Raw genomic sequence first — 17,062 nt, forward strand, 5'->3', positions numbered from 1 at the left:
GTACAAAAAATACAAAAATTAGCCACGTGTGGTGGTGTACACTTGTAGTCCCAGCTACTCAGGAGACTGAAGCTGGAAGATTGCTTGAACCCAGGAGGCGGAGGTTGCAGTGAGCCATGATTGCGCCACTGTACTCCAGCATGGGTGACAGAGCAACAGAGCCAGACCTTGTCTCGAAAAAAAAAAAAAAATTCTAACTCCCAAGCCATTACATCAGGATTTGAAAGATTTTCCTAAATAAGTTCAATTTTTCACAAGTGAGTCAGAAATAAAAAGCTAAAATTGAGAGACTAAGGTTCTACTGAATATTTTCACAAATATCTCTATCTGGCAGCTGCCCTATGAGCTGAGAAAAAAATAAAACTAACATATGCAAATGGTAAATATTATAAAGTTATTCTTTAAATATTTTCAACTGCTAATGAGAAATAAATTAACTTTACTACATAGTTACAGAATTAAAATATAACTAACCTGTATGAACTTCTCCTGTACACTCACAGTCAAGCAGGTCATGAGTAACACAATCTGAACTTTCATGTAATGTGAACAAATTTTTAAGTTCTTCTACTGAAAACTGAATATGTTCAGATGTCTTGGTGAGGTCGACAACTGCCCCACAAAGACCTTGCTTACTGATCTGCCTTTGATAGATCTTTTCTTCTATTGTACCTAAAGAGAAAACATTCATCAGATTTCCTTCAGATCTTTATGTTCATTGTTTTTGTTGGGTAAAATGTTTATTAACATACTAGTTAACAAAATAACAACATATTCCTGACACTGAAGCACAGGCTAACAAAAAATAATTTTAATTATTCAAAGGGTATACATTTTTTGTCACACTGAAGGGTTGTTACCTGTGGTGAGGAGTCTGTAAATATGTACAGGATATTTCTGACCGTCTCTCCATACTCTAGACATTGCCTATAGAAAATAAGTGAGAATTCTGAGAGTACAGTAGAAACTGATGGCCCTTTCCACATATGCAATTTGCAGAAATATGTTTTAAATAAGGAATTCTGTATTTTACATATAGCTTCAAAAAACATCCCAGGTGTGCCAAGTATGCCCTACTTCATAGCTTTTTCTTAGCAGAAAGAAAGGGATGAGTGAACACTTACTATGGTACTGTAAAATAACTACAGGGGTATCATGCAACAGTGAGAGAATACATCTTCATCAATGGGACAGTGAGTATGGACAGCAAGAATGGAAAGAACCAAGTGTAGCATGGGCTTGGTGGTTCATTCTCAGTCCAAATAGCTAAAGATTTGCCCCTGAAAAGTACCTAGGATACAAGTAATCAGCTAAGGCTCTAGGTGGATCCCTGTGGTTTAAAGATTTATCAATGATACTGTGCAATAAAGTGTTGATGTTCAAACTCTGCACATTTCAAATAAAAATCTGGCCTTCAACCAACTTCTAAGAGATCATCTCTAGGCCTTTGGAATGTCCTGTCTGATATGAGTGTCTGTTTACCGGAAGCCTTGGGCCACACTAGATAGTTTATGCTAGCAATGTGATATGGTGGGGCCTTGGGCCATGTAGTTCGATTTCTGGAGGCTAAAGACTGATTAACTAAGGTCAGTCATGCAGGTGTTCCACGTCTACAGGACTAACCCCAAACAAAATTCTGGACACCAAGACTTGGGTTAATTTCTGGTTGACAATATTCTATATGCACTGACACTCACCAATGCTGACAGAATTAAGTGTTGTCCATAAAACTCCACTGGGAGAAAACAACTGGAAGCTTGTGCCTGGTCTCTCTTGGACTCTGCCCTGGACTCAGTATCTTTTCCTTACCGATTTGAGTATCGCTTACTATAACGTAACATAACTGTGAGTATAGCTGCTTTTCTCAGTTGAGTCCTTCTAGTGAATCGTTAAACCTGAGGGTTGTCTTGGGATCCCCTAATGCACATACCAACTGCGGTGCAAACCTACAGGTAGAAAACTCAAGATACAAAAAGATGGACTGTACTCTAAAGAAAACCAAAGGCTTCTCAAATATTTTCCTAAATACGTTACTTTTATAACCTCACTGTAGCCTGTATAAACACTAATCATAGCATCCATAACACTTTATTGTCTTCACCTGATGGTCATGAACATCCTAAAGGCCCAACTCTGCAGTAAACTAGAACCTGGAGGCATACAGGTTTAGGTCTGAATCCTGGCTCTGCATCTTACAAGCTGTGGGATCTAGAATAAGCTTCCATATCTTCATCTGTAAAATGGGACTACTAATATCCATCCTTGTAGGCTTGTTAGGAAGATTAAATAGATGGAAAGCACTTAGCAGAGTGCCTCATGCAAAATAAGGGCTCTTTATGCAGCGGTTATTATATATCATCATCATCTTTGTATCCTCAATAGGCATTGTATCCTCAGGCATTCAATAATATCTATTTAATGCATAAATATTCCTACCTGAATATCAGTGGCTGGATTCCAATCAATGTCATAGAGAATTAAGTGAGATCCTCCAATAAGGTTAAGTCCTACACCACCAGCTTTTGAACTTAACAAAAAAATAAAAACAGAAGAGTGTTGACTATTAAAGCCATCAACAATCTGCTGCCTTTGAGAGATTGGTGTTTGTCCATCAAGTCTTGTATAAGCATATCCATGACGCTTACATACTTCTTGTAAAATATTCAAGGTTTGTGTATAGTTGGATACCAACACCACCCTGTCAATCAAAAAGAAAAATTCTTTAGATAAATTTAAAGGCAGCATTAGATTTTCCTAGTTGAAAGAAAATACCACAATATTATCACTGACATTGAGAGAACATGCAACAATGACCTAGTACAATTAAAACACAGGTACTCCTGCATATTCCATTTAAAGTCAATATCTAAACTTCCAGTTTTAAGATAGTATGGCAAAGACCTTTCTGCCTTCTTCATCTCTCTGAGGTTCACTCTAAAAACTGCAAGAGAATGAGCAAAATACAAAAATGAACAGAAACTAACTCTGAAGACATTTGAAAACAAAAAGCATAGTGAAGCAGTCACCTGCTTAGGAGTATACAGGTGATGCCTACATGCCCAAAGAGGGAGATTCCAATAAGAAACAAATGAAAGTTCATTTGCACCACAGAATCTTGCCAAGGTACCTTAGAAGGAAGGAGTTTAGACTGGAAGTATTAAAACATTGGTACATAGAACCCAGGCCCTGCTCCTATGTGATCAGTTGACTTTTCTTTCTCAAATAAAGTATTTATTATCTGGAGAAAATAAACCAAAGAAACTTAGACCAGGGAACTGACTGTAGAAGGCAGGAGAGCCAATGTAATGGCTTATGCCCGTAGCCCCTGCTGCTCAGGAGGCTGAAACAGGAAGATCACTTGAATCCAAGAGTTTCAGTCCAGCCTGGACAATAGAGCAAGACCCTGTCTTTAACAACAACAACAACAACAAAGTGTATTAATGAAAGTCTAGATACTGAATAAGATCCCTCTACCCTTTTCCTGTCAACTACCAGAATACCAACAACCAGGCACCCCACATGCCAGTCCAAGGAAGACATTACTAAAGGATTCATCTATGGAAATACTTAAATGATTCCACAGAAAAGATCCACAGATAGGGAGTCCCCAAATTAAAAAGCCAGCTTGCTGCCTGATTACCCAATGATGGTTATTAGTCAACGAGCCCTGCCTATCCATACAGTGTTCAATTAATGTTTTACTGCTTCACTGTTAACTGTGGACACCAAGGAACATCAGTTATTTCAAGTGAGCTTCAACATGAAAAGGAAAAATCAAAATAAACAAGAAACCTGAATTAAACAGAACAATGAAAAAAACAGAAGATAACTCTCTGAAAATAATTAATGTCCTCAAACAAGAGCTATCTATCGTTCAATGGAAGAGGATGCAATTTTTCAAAAGGAACAATCGAGAATTAGAAAAATATCTTAGAAATGTAAAATGATAGACAAAATAAAGTTTTAACACGAGAGCTTTAAGATAATAATATGAAAGTTTGCCAGGAAATACATTAAGAAGAAAAAGTGATGACCAGTAGGAGAGAAAAAAAGAATTAGAGAATCAACTCATGAGGTTCAATATCTGACTGATAGGAATTCCAAAGAAAACACGAAATTGTTTTAAGAGAGAGAAAGGATACTTCCCAGACATGGAGCCTTCAGATAAAAAGGACCTACTAAAAAGTTCGCAGATCAATTAATAAAATGAAGACTCATATTAAGGCGTATCAAGATTATAACTCAAAGTATGAAGAATGAATAAAAGTTGCTCAATGTTTGCTGAAGAAAAATAGGTCATATGCAAAAGAATCGAAATTTGAAAATCATCAGACTTCTCAAAAGCAACTCTACAAACTAGAAGACAACACGTAAAGCAATGTCTTCAAAATTCTAAGGGAATACTATTTTGATCTAGAAGTTTATGACAAGGGAAGTTGTCAGTCAAGTGCTAGGGTAGAATAAAGACAGTTTTCAGATGTGCAAGAAGACAAAAAGATTAATCTTCCATCTTTCTTAGGAAACTACTGTGAGATGTGCTCCAGCAAAATGTGAAATTCAGAAAACAGAAAACTAACACAGAAGAGGAAAAAAGTGAATTTATAAGTTAATATGATTTGGCTCTGTGTCTCCACCCAAATCTCATCTCGAATTATAATCTCCATAATCCCCATGAGTTCAGGGAGGGACCAGGTGGGAGGTGACTAAATCATGGGGGCAGTTTCCCCCATGCTGTTCTCGTGATAGTGAGTGAGTTCTCACGAGAGCTGATGGTTTTATAAGGCAGTTTTCCCTGCTCTTGCTAGCTCTCTCTTTCCTGCCAGTCTGTGAAGAAGGTCTTTGCTTTCCCTTTGCCTTCTGCCATGATTATTAAGTTACATGAGGCCTCCCCAGCCATGTGGAACTGTGAGTTAACTAAACCTCTTTCCTTTATAAATTACCCAGTCTCAGGTATTTCTTTATAGCAGTGTGAAAACGGACTAATGCATAGGTGATGGCTTTTTAAAAGTCCCAGGATGCCGGGCGTGGTGGCTCACACCTGTAATCCCAGCACTTTGGGAGGCCGAGGTGGGTGGATCACCTGAGGTCAGGAGTTTGAGACCAGCCTGGGCAACATGGTGAAACCCCATCTCGACTAAAAATAAAAAAATTAGCCAGGTGTGGTGGTACCTGCCTGTAATTCCAACTACTCGGGAGGCCGAAGCACGAGAATCACTTGAACCCAGAAAGCAGAGGTTGGAGTAAGCCGAGATCATGCCACCGCACTCCAAGGTCAGGAGACCATCCTGGCTAACATGGTAAAATCCCGTCTCAACTAAAAATACAAAAAATTAGCTGGGTGTGGTGGCGGGTGCCTGTAGTACCAGCTACTCAGGAGGCTGAGGCAGGAGAATGGCATGAACCCGAAGGCGGAGCTTGCAGTGAGCCGACATCGCGCCACTGCACTACAGCCTGGGAAACAGAGCAAGACTCCATCTCAAATAAATAAATAAATAAATAAGTCCAGGATGACAGCTGTGTAGCAAGATTAGAGATCAGTTCAAATTGTAGCAGGAAGACAGAGGACTCACAAAGGAAAGACAAAGAAAATACAGAGGTACCTAGAGACCACAGTGGTACCCAGTTATCTGCAGATCTGCTTTCCACTGTTTCAGTTACCTGCAGTCAGCCTTGCTTCAAAAATATTACACACAGTAAGGTATTTTGAGAGAAAGAGAGAATGCACATTCACATAACTTTCACTGCAGGATACTGTTATGGTTGTTCTATTTTATTATTATTGTTGTTAATCTCTTACTGTGCCTAATTTATAACTTTATCACTGGTATGTATGTACATGAAAAAACAATCCATATAGGGCTTGGTAGTATCTGGGGTTTCAGGCATGCATTCCGGGTCTTGGAATGTATTCCCAAGGATAAGATGGGGATTCCCAAGGATAAGATGGGGATTCCCAAGGATAAGATGGCCAAAAAGCACATTAAAAGACGCTCAATATCACTAATCATTAGAGAAATGCAAATCAAAACAATGATATACTACCTCCCACCCACTAGGATGACTATTATCAAAAAAATAGAAAGTAACAAAGATGGTAAGGAGATAGAGAAATTTGAACCCTGTGCACTGTTAGTGGAAATGAAAATGGTGCAGTCCACTATGAAAAACAGTATGGCAGTACTTCCAAATATTAAAAATAGAATTACCACATGACCCAACAATTTCACTTCTGGATTTATACCCAAAAGAATTTAAAGTGGGGTTTTGAAAAGTTATTTGTACACCCATGTTCACAGCAACATTATTCACAACAGCCAAAAAGTGGAAGCAACCCCAGTGTTCATCAAAAGATGAATGGATAAACAAAACGTGGTATATACACACAATGGGACATTGTTTAGCCTTAAAAAGGAAATTCTGACACATGCTACAACATGGATACACCTGGAGGACATTATATTAAGTGAAATTGGTCAGTAACATAAAGAAAAAAAAAACTATATGAATCCACTTACATGAGGTATCTAGAACAGTCAGAGTCAGAGAGTAGAAGGGTAGTTCAGGTGTTAAGGGAGGGGAAAGTAAGGAGTTGGTATTTAACACATATAGCATTTCAGTTTTGTTTGCAAGATGCAAAGAGTTCTGAACATTGGTTGCACCAGAATGTGAATGTACTTAACACTACAGAATTATACAGAGACGGGTGGATCACGAGGTCAGGAGATCGAGACCATCCTGGCTAACACGGTGAAACCCCGTCTCTACTAAAAAATACAAAAAAAAAAAAAAAAACTAGCCAGGCGAGGTGGCGGGCGCCTGTAGTCCCAGCTACTCGGGAGGCTGAGGCAGGAGAATGGCGTGAACCCGGGAGGCGGAGCTTGCAGTGAGCTGAGATCCAGCCACTGCACTCCAGCCTGGGTGACAGAGCGAGACTCTGTCTCAAAAAAAAAAAAAATGGTTAAGATGGTAAGTCTACGTTATGTCTATTTTACCACAATTTTTTTTAAAGAAAGGGCCATCTCTTCAGATAATGTGAAGCAACAGAACAAAGACCCAGCCTATGCCACTTACGAAAGTGTAGCTTCTCCTCCAATGAAACATGGTAGGATTTAAGTTTCTTAGGGACCCACAAGGAGTCAAAATGACCATCACACCTATAATCCCAACACTTTGGGAGGCCAAGGTAGGCAGATTGCTTGAGCTCAGGAGTTAAGAGACCAGCCTGGGCAACATGGTGAAACCCCATCTCTACAAAAATACAAAAATTAGCAGGGAGTGATAGCACATTCCTGTAATCCCAGCTATTTGGGAAGCTGAGGTGGGAGGATCACTTGGGCCTGGGAGGTCAAGGCTGCAGTGGGCCGAGATCGCACCACTGCACTCCAGCCTGTGCCCCAGTGTGAGACCCTGTCTCAAGATAAAGAGAAAATACCACCCCAACTTCAATCCCCGAATATTATTTTTATTTTTCTTAATCATTATATTTTTCTTCATTCCTTTCTTCCTTCTTGCCACAAGAGGGAACTTTCCCCTATGACATCTTCAAAGATACATTCTCACACCTATATTCAAACTGTATCTCTTCTCATTTCCTCTAAAACTCTTTTCACTCATTATCCTTTGTCCAATAACAACCAACTATCCCACCCACCCTTCAGAGAAGAGAAAAAAAAATCCAGTTAAAAAAATAATAATAAGATAATAATAAGATATAAATAGAAGCTGAAGTGAAAGTTTGCACTCTTAAACTGGGTCACAATCTGCATATATACATCTCACATGTCCTTTTGCACATATCAAATATTATCTAATAAAACATGTGAGAAGAGCTCCATTAGAGGTAGGTACAGCATGCTATGAGAGTACACAGGAGGGGAATCTAAATCTGAGACAGGAGAAAGCATGTGAGCTGAGTCTTGTTGTTGTTGTTGTTGTTATTGTTTTGTAGAAAAGGGGTCTCACTCTGTTACCCAGGCTGGCCTCCAATGCCTGGCCTTGAGCAATCCTCCCACGTTAGCCTCCCAAAGTGCTGGGATTATAGGTATAAGCAATTGCACTTCGTCTTTTGAGCTGAGTCTTAAGAAGGAGAAAAAGTTGGCCAGAAGAATGAGAAGCAGAGGTAAGCCAGACACAGAAACCTGCAACATGTAAGAGCAGAGCAGAAGTGGGCAAACTCACAGGTTCTGCAGGGGGTTTGGTATGACTGGACCACATGGTATGTGTGAAGGAGTGATGAGAGATGAGGCTGGAAAAGGAGGCATTAACCATATCATGAAGAGTCTTGCCTAATGTGCTAAAGAATTTAGAAATTTCTGGAAGACAAGTGGGAGCCTTCAAATGATCTTTTAAGAAAAGGAGTGACATGTTTATATTTATATTTTAGAAATATAATTCAGGGCAATGTTGAGTATGTCAGGGGGCTGAGAGTAAGAGGAAGTAGCTTATAAGAGACTATCATAACCCAAATCAGTAATTTTAAGAATCAAAACAAAAATCTTGGTACCAGAAAAATGAGGATGGATTCTTTAAATTAAAAAATAAAATCAATAGAATTTAGTGACTGACATTGTGGGATAAATGAAGAAGAAAAGTGAGTTTATAATAATTTCCAGGGTTTTTGCTTGCATTATGGTACCAAGGAATAATGGGACAAGATCAGGCTTGCAATAATGATGGTTTTGTCACATGGTTTTGGACATGGGAAGTGTGAAGTACTATAGGACGTCAAGATAGATTTAGATGTCCATTCAACACTTAAAAATAAAGATGTAGAAATTAGAAGAGAGGACTGAAGTGATATAAATTTCCTTCAATATTATATGCATTTGGTATACAAGAAGATATAAAATATATAGTCATTCTTAAAAAAAATACATACACACACATACACACACACACACAGGACCACATGGTATGGTCGTGTGTATGTGTGTGTGCAATAGTTGAAAGTACAGGGAGTAGAGCACTCAGTAAATATGTTAAGAGTGAGAAAGTTAAAGAGAAAATCCTAAGGTGTATCAATATTTAAGAAACAGTAAAAGAAGAAAGGATTCTGAAGAAAATTGAGAAACAAGCATTATATATCGGAAAATATCACTAGGTTTTTAAACTACATATGTTTAGTTTTTCTTAAAACTTATAGACACATTGTTAATTACAAGTTTACGAAATACTAGAAGCTAACCATATTCCCAAAGAAGAAAACAACTTATTTTTTATGTTTTCTTATTCTAAAAGGGAAGTACGAAGTAAAGACACAGTGCAAACTAAAACTCTATGAGCACTTATAAGTTTGTTAAATTGATCTTACTTTTCAGTAGGTCGAAGTTCGTGGATAACCGCTAAGAGCTTGGACAGCACCTGTAGTTTTCCTGACTCCTTTTCAGTAAACAGGAGAGGGTTATAGTCAGCAGGAAACACACTTAGCAAGCCTTTGTATAGACTCTTTTCTTCATTTTTATCACAAGTTGAGCATTCTTTTTCCTATTCAAAATGATGATTGTTAATGCTGGCTCATGTTTGTTTTTTTAATTAGGAGGGGAAAATGCTAAAATTATAGAGGGAAAAAGGTGAAGATGAACAGCTATCTGCAAAGTCCAAGAAACTATTAGGAAATCTTTATAGGTCATGATTTGATCATTTTTGAAAAAAGTAACATGCATTCTACTGAGTTAGTTACAGAGCAGTTCTAACGCAGTCTCATGATGCCTGCTACCTTCACCCTGCAAGTGTAGTATTAATATTTCCCACATGTAACTACAGGAAGTAGGAGCAGACGAAGAAAGGAGAGGGAAATAAAGGGCAAATGGTGATACAAAATCCATTCTCTCCAAACGCTAACATTTTGCATCTTTGAGAAATCTTTTTCTCTTTTCCTCTTTTCCTCTCTCTCCTTCCCTCCTTATTAGTATTCTCTCCTGAATCGTGGGCTTCATACAACACCTTTATATCCAAAAACAAGCATGATTGTTTACTTAACCTTACCAGTTTCTTCTGTAAGAAGGAAGAAGTTCACCAATAAATTAACAGAGAAATTTATTCTTACTTATAACAATACTTTTTGTTTATTTCACCAGTAGTTGTAGAATAAATTTATTCCAGGGTGATTATCAGCACCTCTGAAATTCCCCCTCCAAAACTGCCTAGCTGATATGTGATCATATAACTAGAGATCAGAGATATTAATGATTAAATCACTTTTTCGGTTAAATTCCTAGGATTGGCAGGTCTCTTAACTCTCTCCCATATTTACCAGATTTATCACTGTTTCTGAAACTTTGTTCAACCTATACCCCTTGTCTGGAATACTTTTCATTTTGCTGCTCAATTATCCCAATCCTATAAATTGCTGCTCAATTATCCCAATCCTATAAATCCTAAATAAAGACCCAGTGCAAATTCTACCTGATTATTCATAGCCTTTGTTTGCACTGAGTTTTAACCTTTAAGGTTACACAGTACACTTCAGCTTTGACCGTATCTAATTGAGCAGTTAATGATATGCAGTTGACCCTTGAACACATGGGTTTGAACTACGCAAGTCTACTTATATGCAGATTTTCTCCCATCTCTGCTACCACCCCTGAGACAGCAAGGCCAATCCCTCTTCTGCCTCCTCTCCTCTTAGCCTACTCAATGTGAATGAAGAGCTTTGTGAGGATCTACTTCCACTCATTGAATAATATATTGTCTCTTCTTCATGATTTTCTTAATAACATTTTCTTTTTATAGCTTACTTTAGTATAAAAATACAGTATATAATATACAAAATATGTGTGAACTGACTTTATGTTACTGGTAAGGCTTCTGGTCAACAGTAGGCTATTCGTAGTTCAGTTTTGGGGGAGTCAAAAGTCATACAAGTTATAAAGGGATTTTCAACAGTGCACACAGGGGTCAGCACCCCTAATCCCAGGGTTGTTCAAGATCAAATGACTTTTTTATACTTCACAAATGTTTTCCTGTGTGTTGCACCCCCTCTTTAGTAATACTAGAAACACCTTAAGGGCAGTGAATCCTATGTGAAATGTATAAAAATGCTGGGCACAGAGTACTAATTTTGATTTGGCTTACTGTCAAAATACAGCAATATTTAGGTGTAGTCATTTGATTAAAAATACTAGGAACTTTAAAATATTTCTATCACTGGGACATATGAGGAGAAAGAAGTAGTTGCTGGTTGCTTTAGGTTAGCTCTGCCTACAACTTGGAAAGATCATCAAAGGACCACAGGCCCAGGGTCTAGTACACAGTTTTTCATCTTCAGAAACTTGAATATGCTTAAACTGTAGGGAAATTATTCATATTAACCAAATTAAGAGACTGAATAAGTCAGAAAGAAAATTTATTGACCTATGAGACCTGCCTATTTAGACCAATTAGTCTATGCACATGCATTCTGTCCTATGAAAGAATGTCCCCAGGGAAAGTCAAATCGCTAACAGAAGGTGCCTGGTGAATATTAAATCAGAGTACAGGAAGATGGGTGATCTTTTTTTTTTTAAAGAGACAGGGCCTCACAGTGTTGCCCAGACTGGTCTCGAACTCTTGGCCTCAAGTGCATCCTTCCGCCTCAGCCTCTCAAAGTGCTGGGATTATAGGCGTGAGCCACTGCCCTGGCCAAGATGGGCGATCTTAATGCACAAGTTCTTAACAAAGAACATGTATTAGAATGACTTGAGAAGGCTTTTTTTTAAATGCTCATGCCTGGGTCCTACTCTCAAACAAAACTGAATTAATCCATATGTGTTGAGGCCTGGACTAATGTAATTGTAAGAGCTTCCCAGGATATTATAATATGTACCACTAACTAATAATTGACTAATAGATAATATCTTTATACTGTGACAGCCTGATGTAGCATCTCCATCATAGAGATTTACCAGTTCAACTTCTCATATCAAGCTAATCAGGACACTGTCTCTTCTGACTCCATGTAACCCAATACACTTCGGTTATGAGTTATGATATTGTTACTGGTTACGTTCCACTCACATTTCCTAAAGAAAGACCTAACATCTTAATTGAACTAGGGAAACAATCTAGTTTCAATAGAAACACTTACAAGCCATTGCTTAAAGGTTACTTATACATGTAGAAGGCTCATTTCTGCCCTTTTATATCAATCCTTATTTGCTATGAAGTCAGAGAAAAGGCTTTTCTGAATAAATGTCAGACTATAAATTATGTACCCTATTTGAAGTATCCTATGCCTATTATCAGTGACTGCGTGGCAACAATGGAGAAACACTCACAGCCCCCTGCTGCTTTCTTCAAGAATGTACAAACATATTCTAAATTAACTGGTATATTCTGAGCCATTATAAGGTCTTCCTTTTAATGAAGAAATTTTTGGCTATTTTTACTGGGCTTCATGCCCAAAGCATTTAATTTGTATCACTGTATATAGAATTAGTTTTTTTTAAAGTGGTGGCTGGGCGCAGTGGCTCACACCTGTAATCCCAGCACTTTGGGAGGCTGAGGTGGGAGGATCACTTGAGCTCAGGAGTTCAAGACCAGCCTGGGCAATATAGTGAGACCCCATCTCTATTTCTTTTAATAACTTCTTTTTAAAAAATAAATTAAAAAGCCCGGGTGCAGTGGCTCACACCTGTAATCCCAGCACTTTGGGAGGCCGAGGTAGGCGGATCACCTGAGGTCAGGAGTTCGAGACCAGCCTGGCCAACATGGTGAAACCCCGTCTCTACCAAAAATACAAAAATTAGCCAGGCGTGGTGGCAGGCGCCGGTAATCCCAGCTGCTTGGGAGGTTGAGGCAGGAGAATCGCTTGAATGCGGGAGGTGGAGGTTGCAGTGAGCCGAGATCGTGCCATTGCACTCTAGCCTGGGGGACAAGAACAAGACTTCATCTCGATAAATAAATAAATAAATAGCATCAAGTTTCTCTAGAATAAGATTATATATATCTATCTCTGAGCCCCTATTTCTCCACCAAAAAAATGGGGATGGTAATATTACTTATTCCATAGAGTTTTGTAAATAATAAATAAAATAACACTAATAAAGTACTTAGTGATTGGTACAGGCTGACCATCCTTTATCCAAAATACGTGGGAACAGAAGTGGTTCAGATTTCAGATTTTTTCAGATCTTGGAATATTTGCATATATATATATATATTGGGCATGGGACACAAGTCTAAACATGAAATTCATTTATATTTCATATATACCTTATACACATACTCTGAAGGTAACTTTATACAGTATTTTTAATAACTTTGTACATGAAACAAAGTCTGTGCACACTTAACATCAGAAAGCAAAGATATCAGGTATGGAATTGCCCACCTGTGATGTCATGTTGGCACTCAAAAAGTTTTGAATTTTGGAGCACTTTGAGTTTCTAATTTCCAGATTAGGAATGCTCAACCTGTGTATAATGAGTGCTTAATAACTGTTAACTAATATTATTAATACCAAAATGTGATTTTTCCATGGTTTGAGCTTAAGATGATTTTTATTTTCTTTGTGATTTTCTGAATTTTCTAAATTTTATGCAACAATCATGTATCACTTTCAAAATAAGGGAAAAAAAATTATTTTTAATGGCAAATTTTGCATTTGTTAGCACCAAACAAACAAAACTGACAGACTATATTAACATAAAATAGGAAGGAAGACCATGGCCAAGCATTAGATAAGGTACCAAAGGGGATTGGCCACAAACTGTAGAAGGTGGTACCTCAAACCCTACTTCAGCTCTACGAATGTGGACATGCTCTGAAGAACAAGTGAAAGGCTGGATAAGCCTACAGCAGAACCATGCTAGATAGCCTGCAGAGCTTTTTGAAAAACCACAAATGCAACCTCAGAAATTAGCCCTATCTGCCCTCTTAGATTCATATACTATAGAACCCTCATATCCCTGACATAGTTTCAGACACTATGCACTTACCTTTATAGAGTTGAACAAAAGGCAGGGGTGATTGCACAGTTTTTTAAGAGCTCCTATACATATTAGATGGGGACTATTTTCCAACAACCCTTGAAGACAGAACCTGACAACCTGAGAATTTAACAGCTTTCGATAAAGCTCAATCTGTAGTGCTCCTGGTCGGCAAAAGATAACATTCTCTATTTTAGGTGGGAGATATTTATTTATAATTTCTTGGGTTCTTCTAAGGATAAAGAGTCCAGTGAGGCAAGCAAGTTCAGTTGCTCTTCTTTCTCCTAACTCCTTTTCTTCCTGTGGAAAAATAGCAGACTTAAATGAAAGTGTTATAGACAAAAATACACTTAAAATGAACATTAAAGATTTCATAATGATAAACCATTTACTAATTGCTTCCCAACAAATTTTAAAAGAAGAAATAAAATATGAGTATAGGGACAGAAAAACCAACCATGATCTATTTATATGTTTAGCATAACCATTTAATTAAGTGAAGTCACAGTCTCCTAAATAACATAAAATAATGATATATAATTGGTAGAATCTTAGATTCAATGAAATATAGTCTGCATACAACATGTAAACCATAATTTAACCATTGTCCTACCTTTAAAAATGTTTGTTTCCCATTTGTGTTTCCCCTAGTTTGCTTCTTTTTTTTTTTTTTGAGACAGAGTCCCACTCTAATAACCAGGGCTGATGCAGTGGCACAATCTCGGCTCAGCAGCAACCTCCTCCACCTCCGGGTTCATAAACCTCCTGCCTCAGCCTCCTCAGTGTAGCTGGGATTACATAGTACACCACCTCACACTTGAGCTAATTTTACATTTTAGTAAAGACAGGGTTTCATCATGTTGGCCAGGCTGATCTTGAACTCCTGACATCAAGTGATCCACCTGCCTTGGCCTCCCAAAGTGCTAGGACTATAGGCATGAGCCACTGTGCCCAGCCGGTTTCTAATATTTTATGCTTACAGTTAAGTTTTTATTTCTTTTTTTTTTTTTTTTTGAAACAGAGTCTCACTCTGTCACCCAGGGCTGGGATGCAGTGATGTGATCTCAGCTCACGACAATCTCCACCTCCCAGACTCAAGCAATCCGCCCACCTCAGCCTCCCCAGTAGCTGGGACCACAGGTACATGCCACCACATCTGGCTTTTTTTTTTTTTCCGGTAGACATAAGGTCACCCTATACCTTATAGCTAAGTTTTTAGTTTTTGGTTTTTTTGTTTATTTGTTTTTTGAGATGGAGTTTCACTTTGTCGCCAGGCTAGAGTACAGTGGCATGATCTCAGCTCATTGCAACCTCTGCCGCCCAGGTTCAAGTGATTCTCCTGAGTAGCTGGGACTACAGGCGTGTGCCACCATGCCCAGCTAATTTTTGTATTTTCAGTAGAGACAGGGTTTTCACCATGTTGGCCAGGATGGTCTCGATCTCTTGACCTCGCAATCCACCTCAGCCTCCCAAAGTGCCGGGTTTACAGGAATGAGCCAACACACCCGGCCAGCTAAGTTTTTAAATAAACCTACCATTATTTCTTTATAATAAATTCCTAAAAGGAGTATTGTCAGGCCACAAGATATACACAATTTTAATGCTTTTTATATACATTGCCAAACTTTCCCCATGTTGTGCTAATGTACATTCCAACCAACTATTTACATTCCAAATAGGAGACTCTTGTCTACAATTGCTACTACTAGTAAATCCAAGTTGGGGAGGTGGTATACCCCTGCAGTTCCAGCTACTCGGGAGGCAGAGGCAAAAGGATCACTTGAACTCCAGGAGTTCAAGGCCAGCCTGGGCAACACAGAGTGACACCATCTCTAAATAAACAAACACACACCAATAGAAAATTACAAAATCACTTTGGTTATTTTGTTCTACTTTTTTCAAAACTAGTAAGGATGAACATTTTTATATGTTTATTGTCATAATTCTTTGTGAAGTTCCTATTCATGAATTTTAGACAAGTGATGTCATATTCTAAAATAAGGAATGCAGGAAATGAAGGATTGTGGAGAAAAAGAAAGAGTTCACACTACTGATTTTTCTAAATCAAAATAATATGAAGTTATGGATAATTTCCTCAGGCTTTTTAAAAACTTATTTATTAGAGTAAATTATACCTCAGAAGCAGAAGGTTCTCTCGATAAAATGATGGGTTCTTCATATATTTTCCTATAAGATGACAAAGAGCCTAATATTCCTGGATTTACAAAATCAATTAATGCAAAAAATTCTTGCAGATCATTCTGAACTGGAGTACCTAAAGAGAGACAAAAATTAGGAATAGGTCAAGTTTGTGTTTTACAATCACAATCTCAGGTTTATAACAAAACCACAATGGAATTTTGGAGAAATTTATTCCCTAAAAGGAATAAATACAAGCAAATGGCCTAAAGCTAAGAAAGAGCAGTCAAAGCAAGTTAAAAAAATATTAATCACCACATAAATTTTTAACTCTAGTTTTAGTTGCATACTAAATTCTTACATAATAGTATAGCATAATGATTGAGTGCAGGCTCAGTGGAGTCTGATTTAGGTTCAAATCCTAACTGCACCATTTACTCCCTGAGTGACCCTGAGAAAGTTATTTACACCAATTTATTATCTGTAAAATGCAGATAATAATAGTCTTTCTAGGGTTGTGAGGATCAAAGTAGTCAATCCATATAATATACTTTGAATGGTGCCTAGAGCACAATAAATGTTCTATAACTTTAGTAATTGTTACTGTTATTATAGCTATGTGACTTTGGACAAACTGCCTAAGTCCTTTAAACTCAGGGGTTTTTTTCATTTATAAAAGTATGAAGATAATAAATTCCCAGAATAATTATAATGAAAAGTAGAGACAATGGATATGAAGTACCCAGCAAAATGCCTGACACTCAGGAGACACTCATTGAATGGCACCTATTATTACTACCTTTCAAAGTTATCAGATCAAATTAAGATCTTCACTGCCCAAAGGGTTAATACAGACTATAATGGATTAATATACCCTCTATATATTACATATAGTATGCAATAGCTTTTGGCTAATTTTCAAAGAAACATTAGCATGTTTCAATAATTATAATAGTGCCAAAAGAACATATAAATCAGCACAAACAATGTAATTTCAGCTGGCTTTCAAATAACAG

General features: G+C 37.8%; 1 protein-coding gene across 3 annotated transcripts in view; it reads right to left on the minus strand.

Moving 5' to 3' along the window:
- RAD54B (RAD54 homolog B) overlaps positions 1-17,062 on the minus strand; it is a 134,015-nt gene that overhangs the window by 39,809 nt on the left and 77,144 nt on the right. For all 3 annotated transcript variants that reach the window (XM_021942507.2, XM_003902978.4, XM_009213343.1), the window contains 6 exons: positions 16,043-16,182; positions 13,917-14,207; positions 9,311-9,483; positions 2,437-2,698; positions 861-927; positions 475-672 (listed from right to left, as the gene is read on the minus strand). In XM_021942507.2, the coding sequence (XP_021798199.2) occupies positions 475-672; positions 861-927; positions 2,437-2,698; positions 9,311-9,483; positions 13,917-14,207; positions 16,043-16,182 (1,131 nt within the window). The remainder of the gene's footprint in view (positions 1-474; positions 673-860; positions 928-2,436; positions 2,699-9,310; positions 9,484-13,916; positions 14,208-16,042; positions 16,183-17,062) is intronic.

The sequence above is a fragment of the Papio anubis genome, chromosome 8, assembly GCF_008728515.1.
Source record: "Papio anubis isolate 15944 chromosome 8, Panubis1.0, whole genome shotgun sequence".
Taxonomy (NCBI): domain Eukaryota; kingdom Metazoa; phylum Chordata; class Mammalia; order Primates; family Cercopithecidae; genus Papio; species Papio anubis.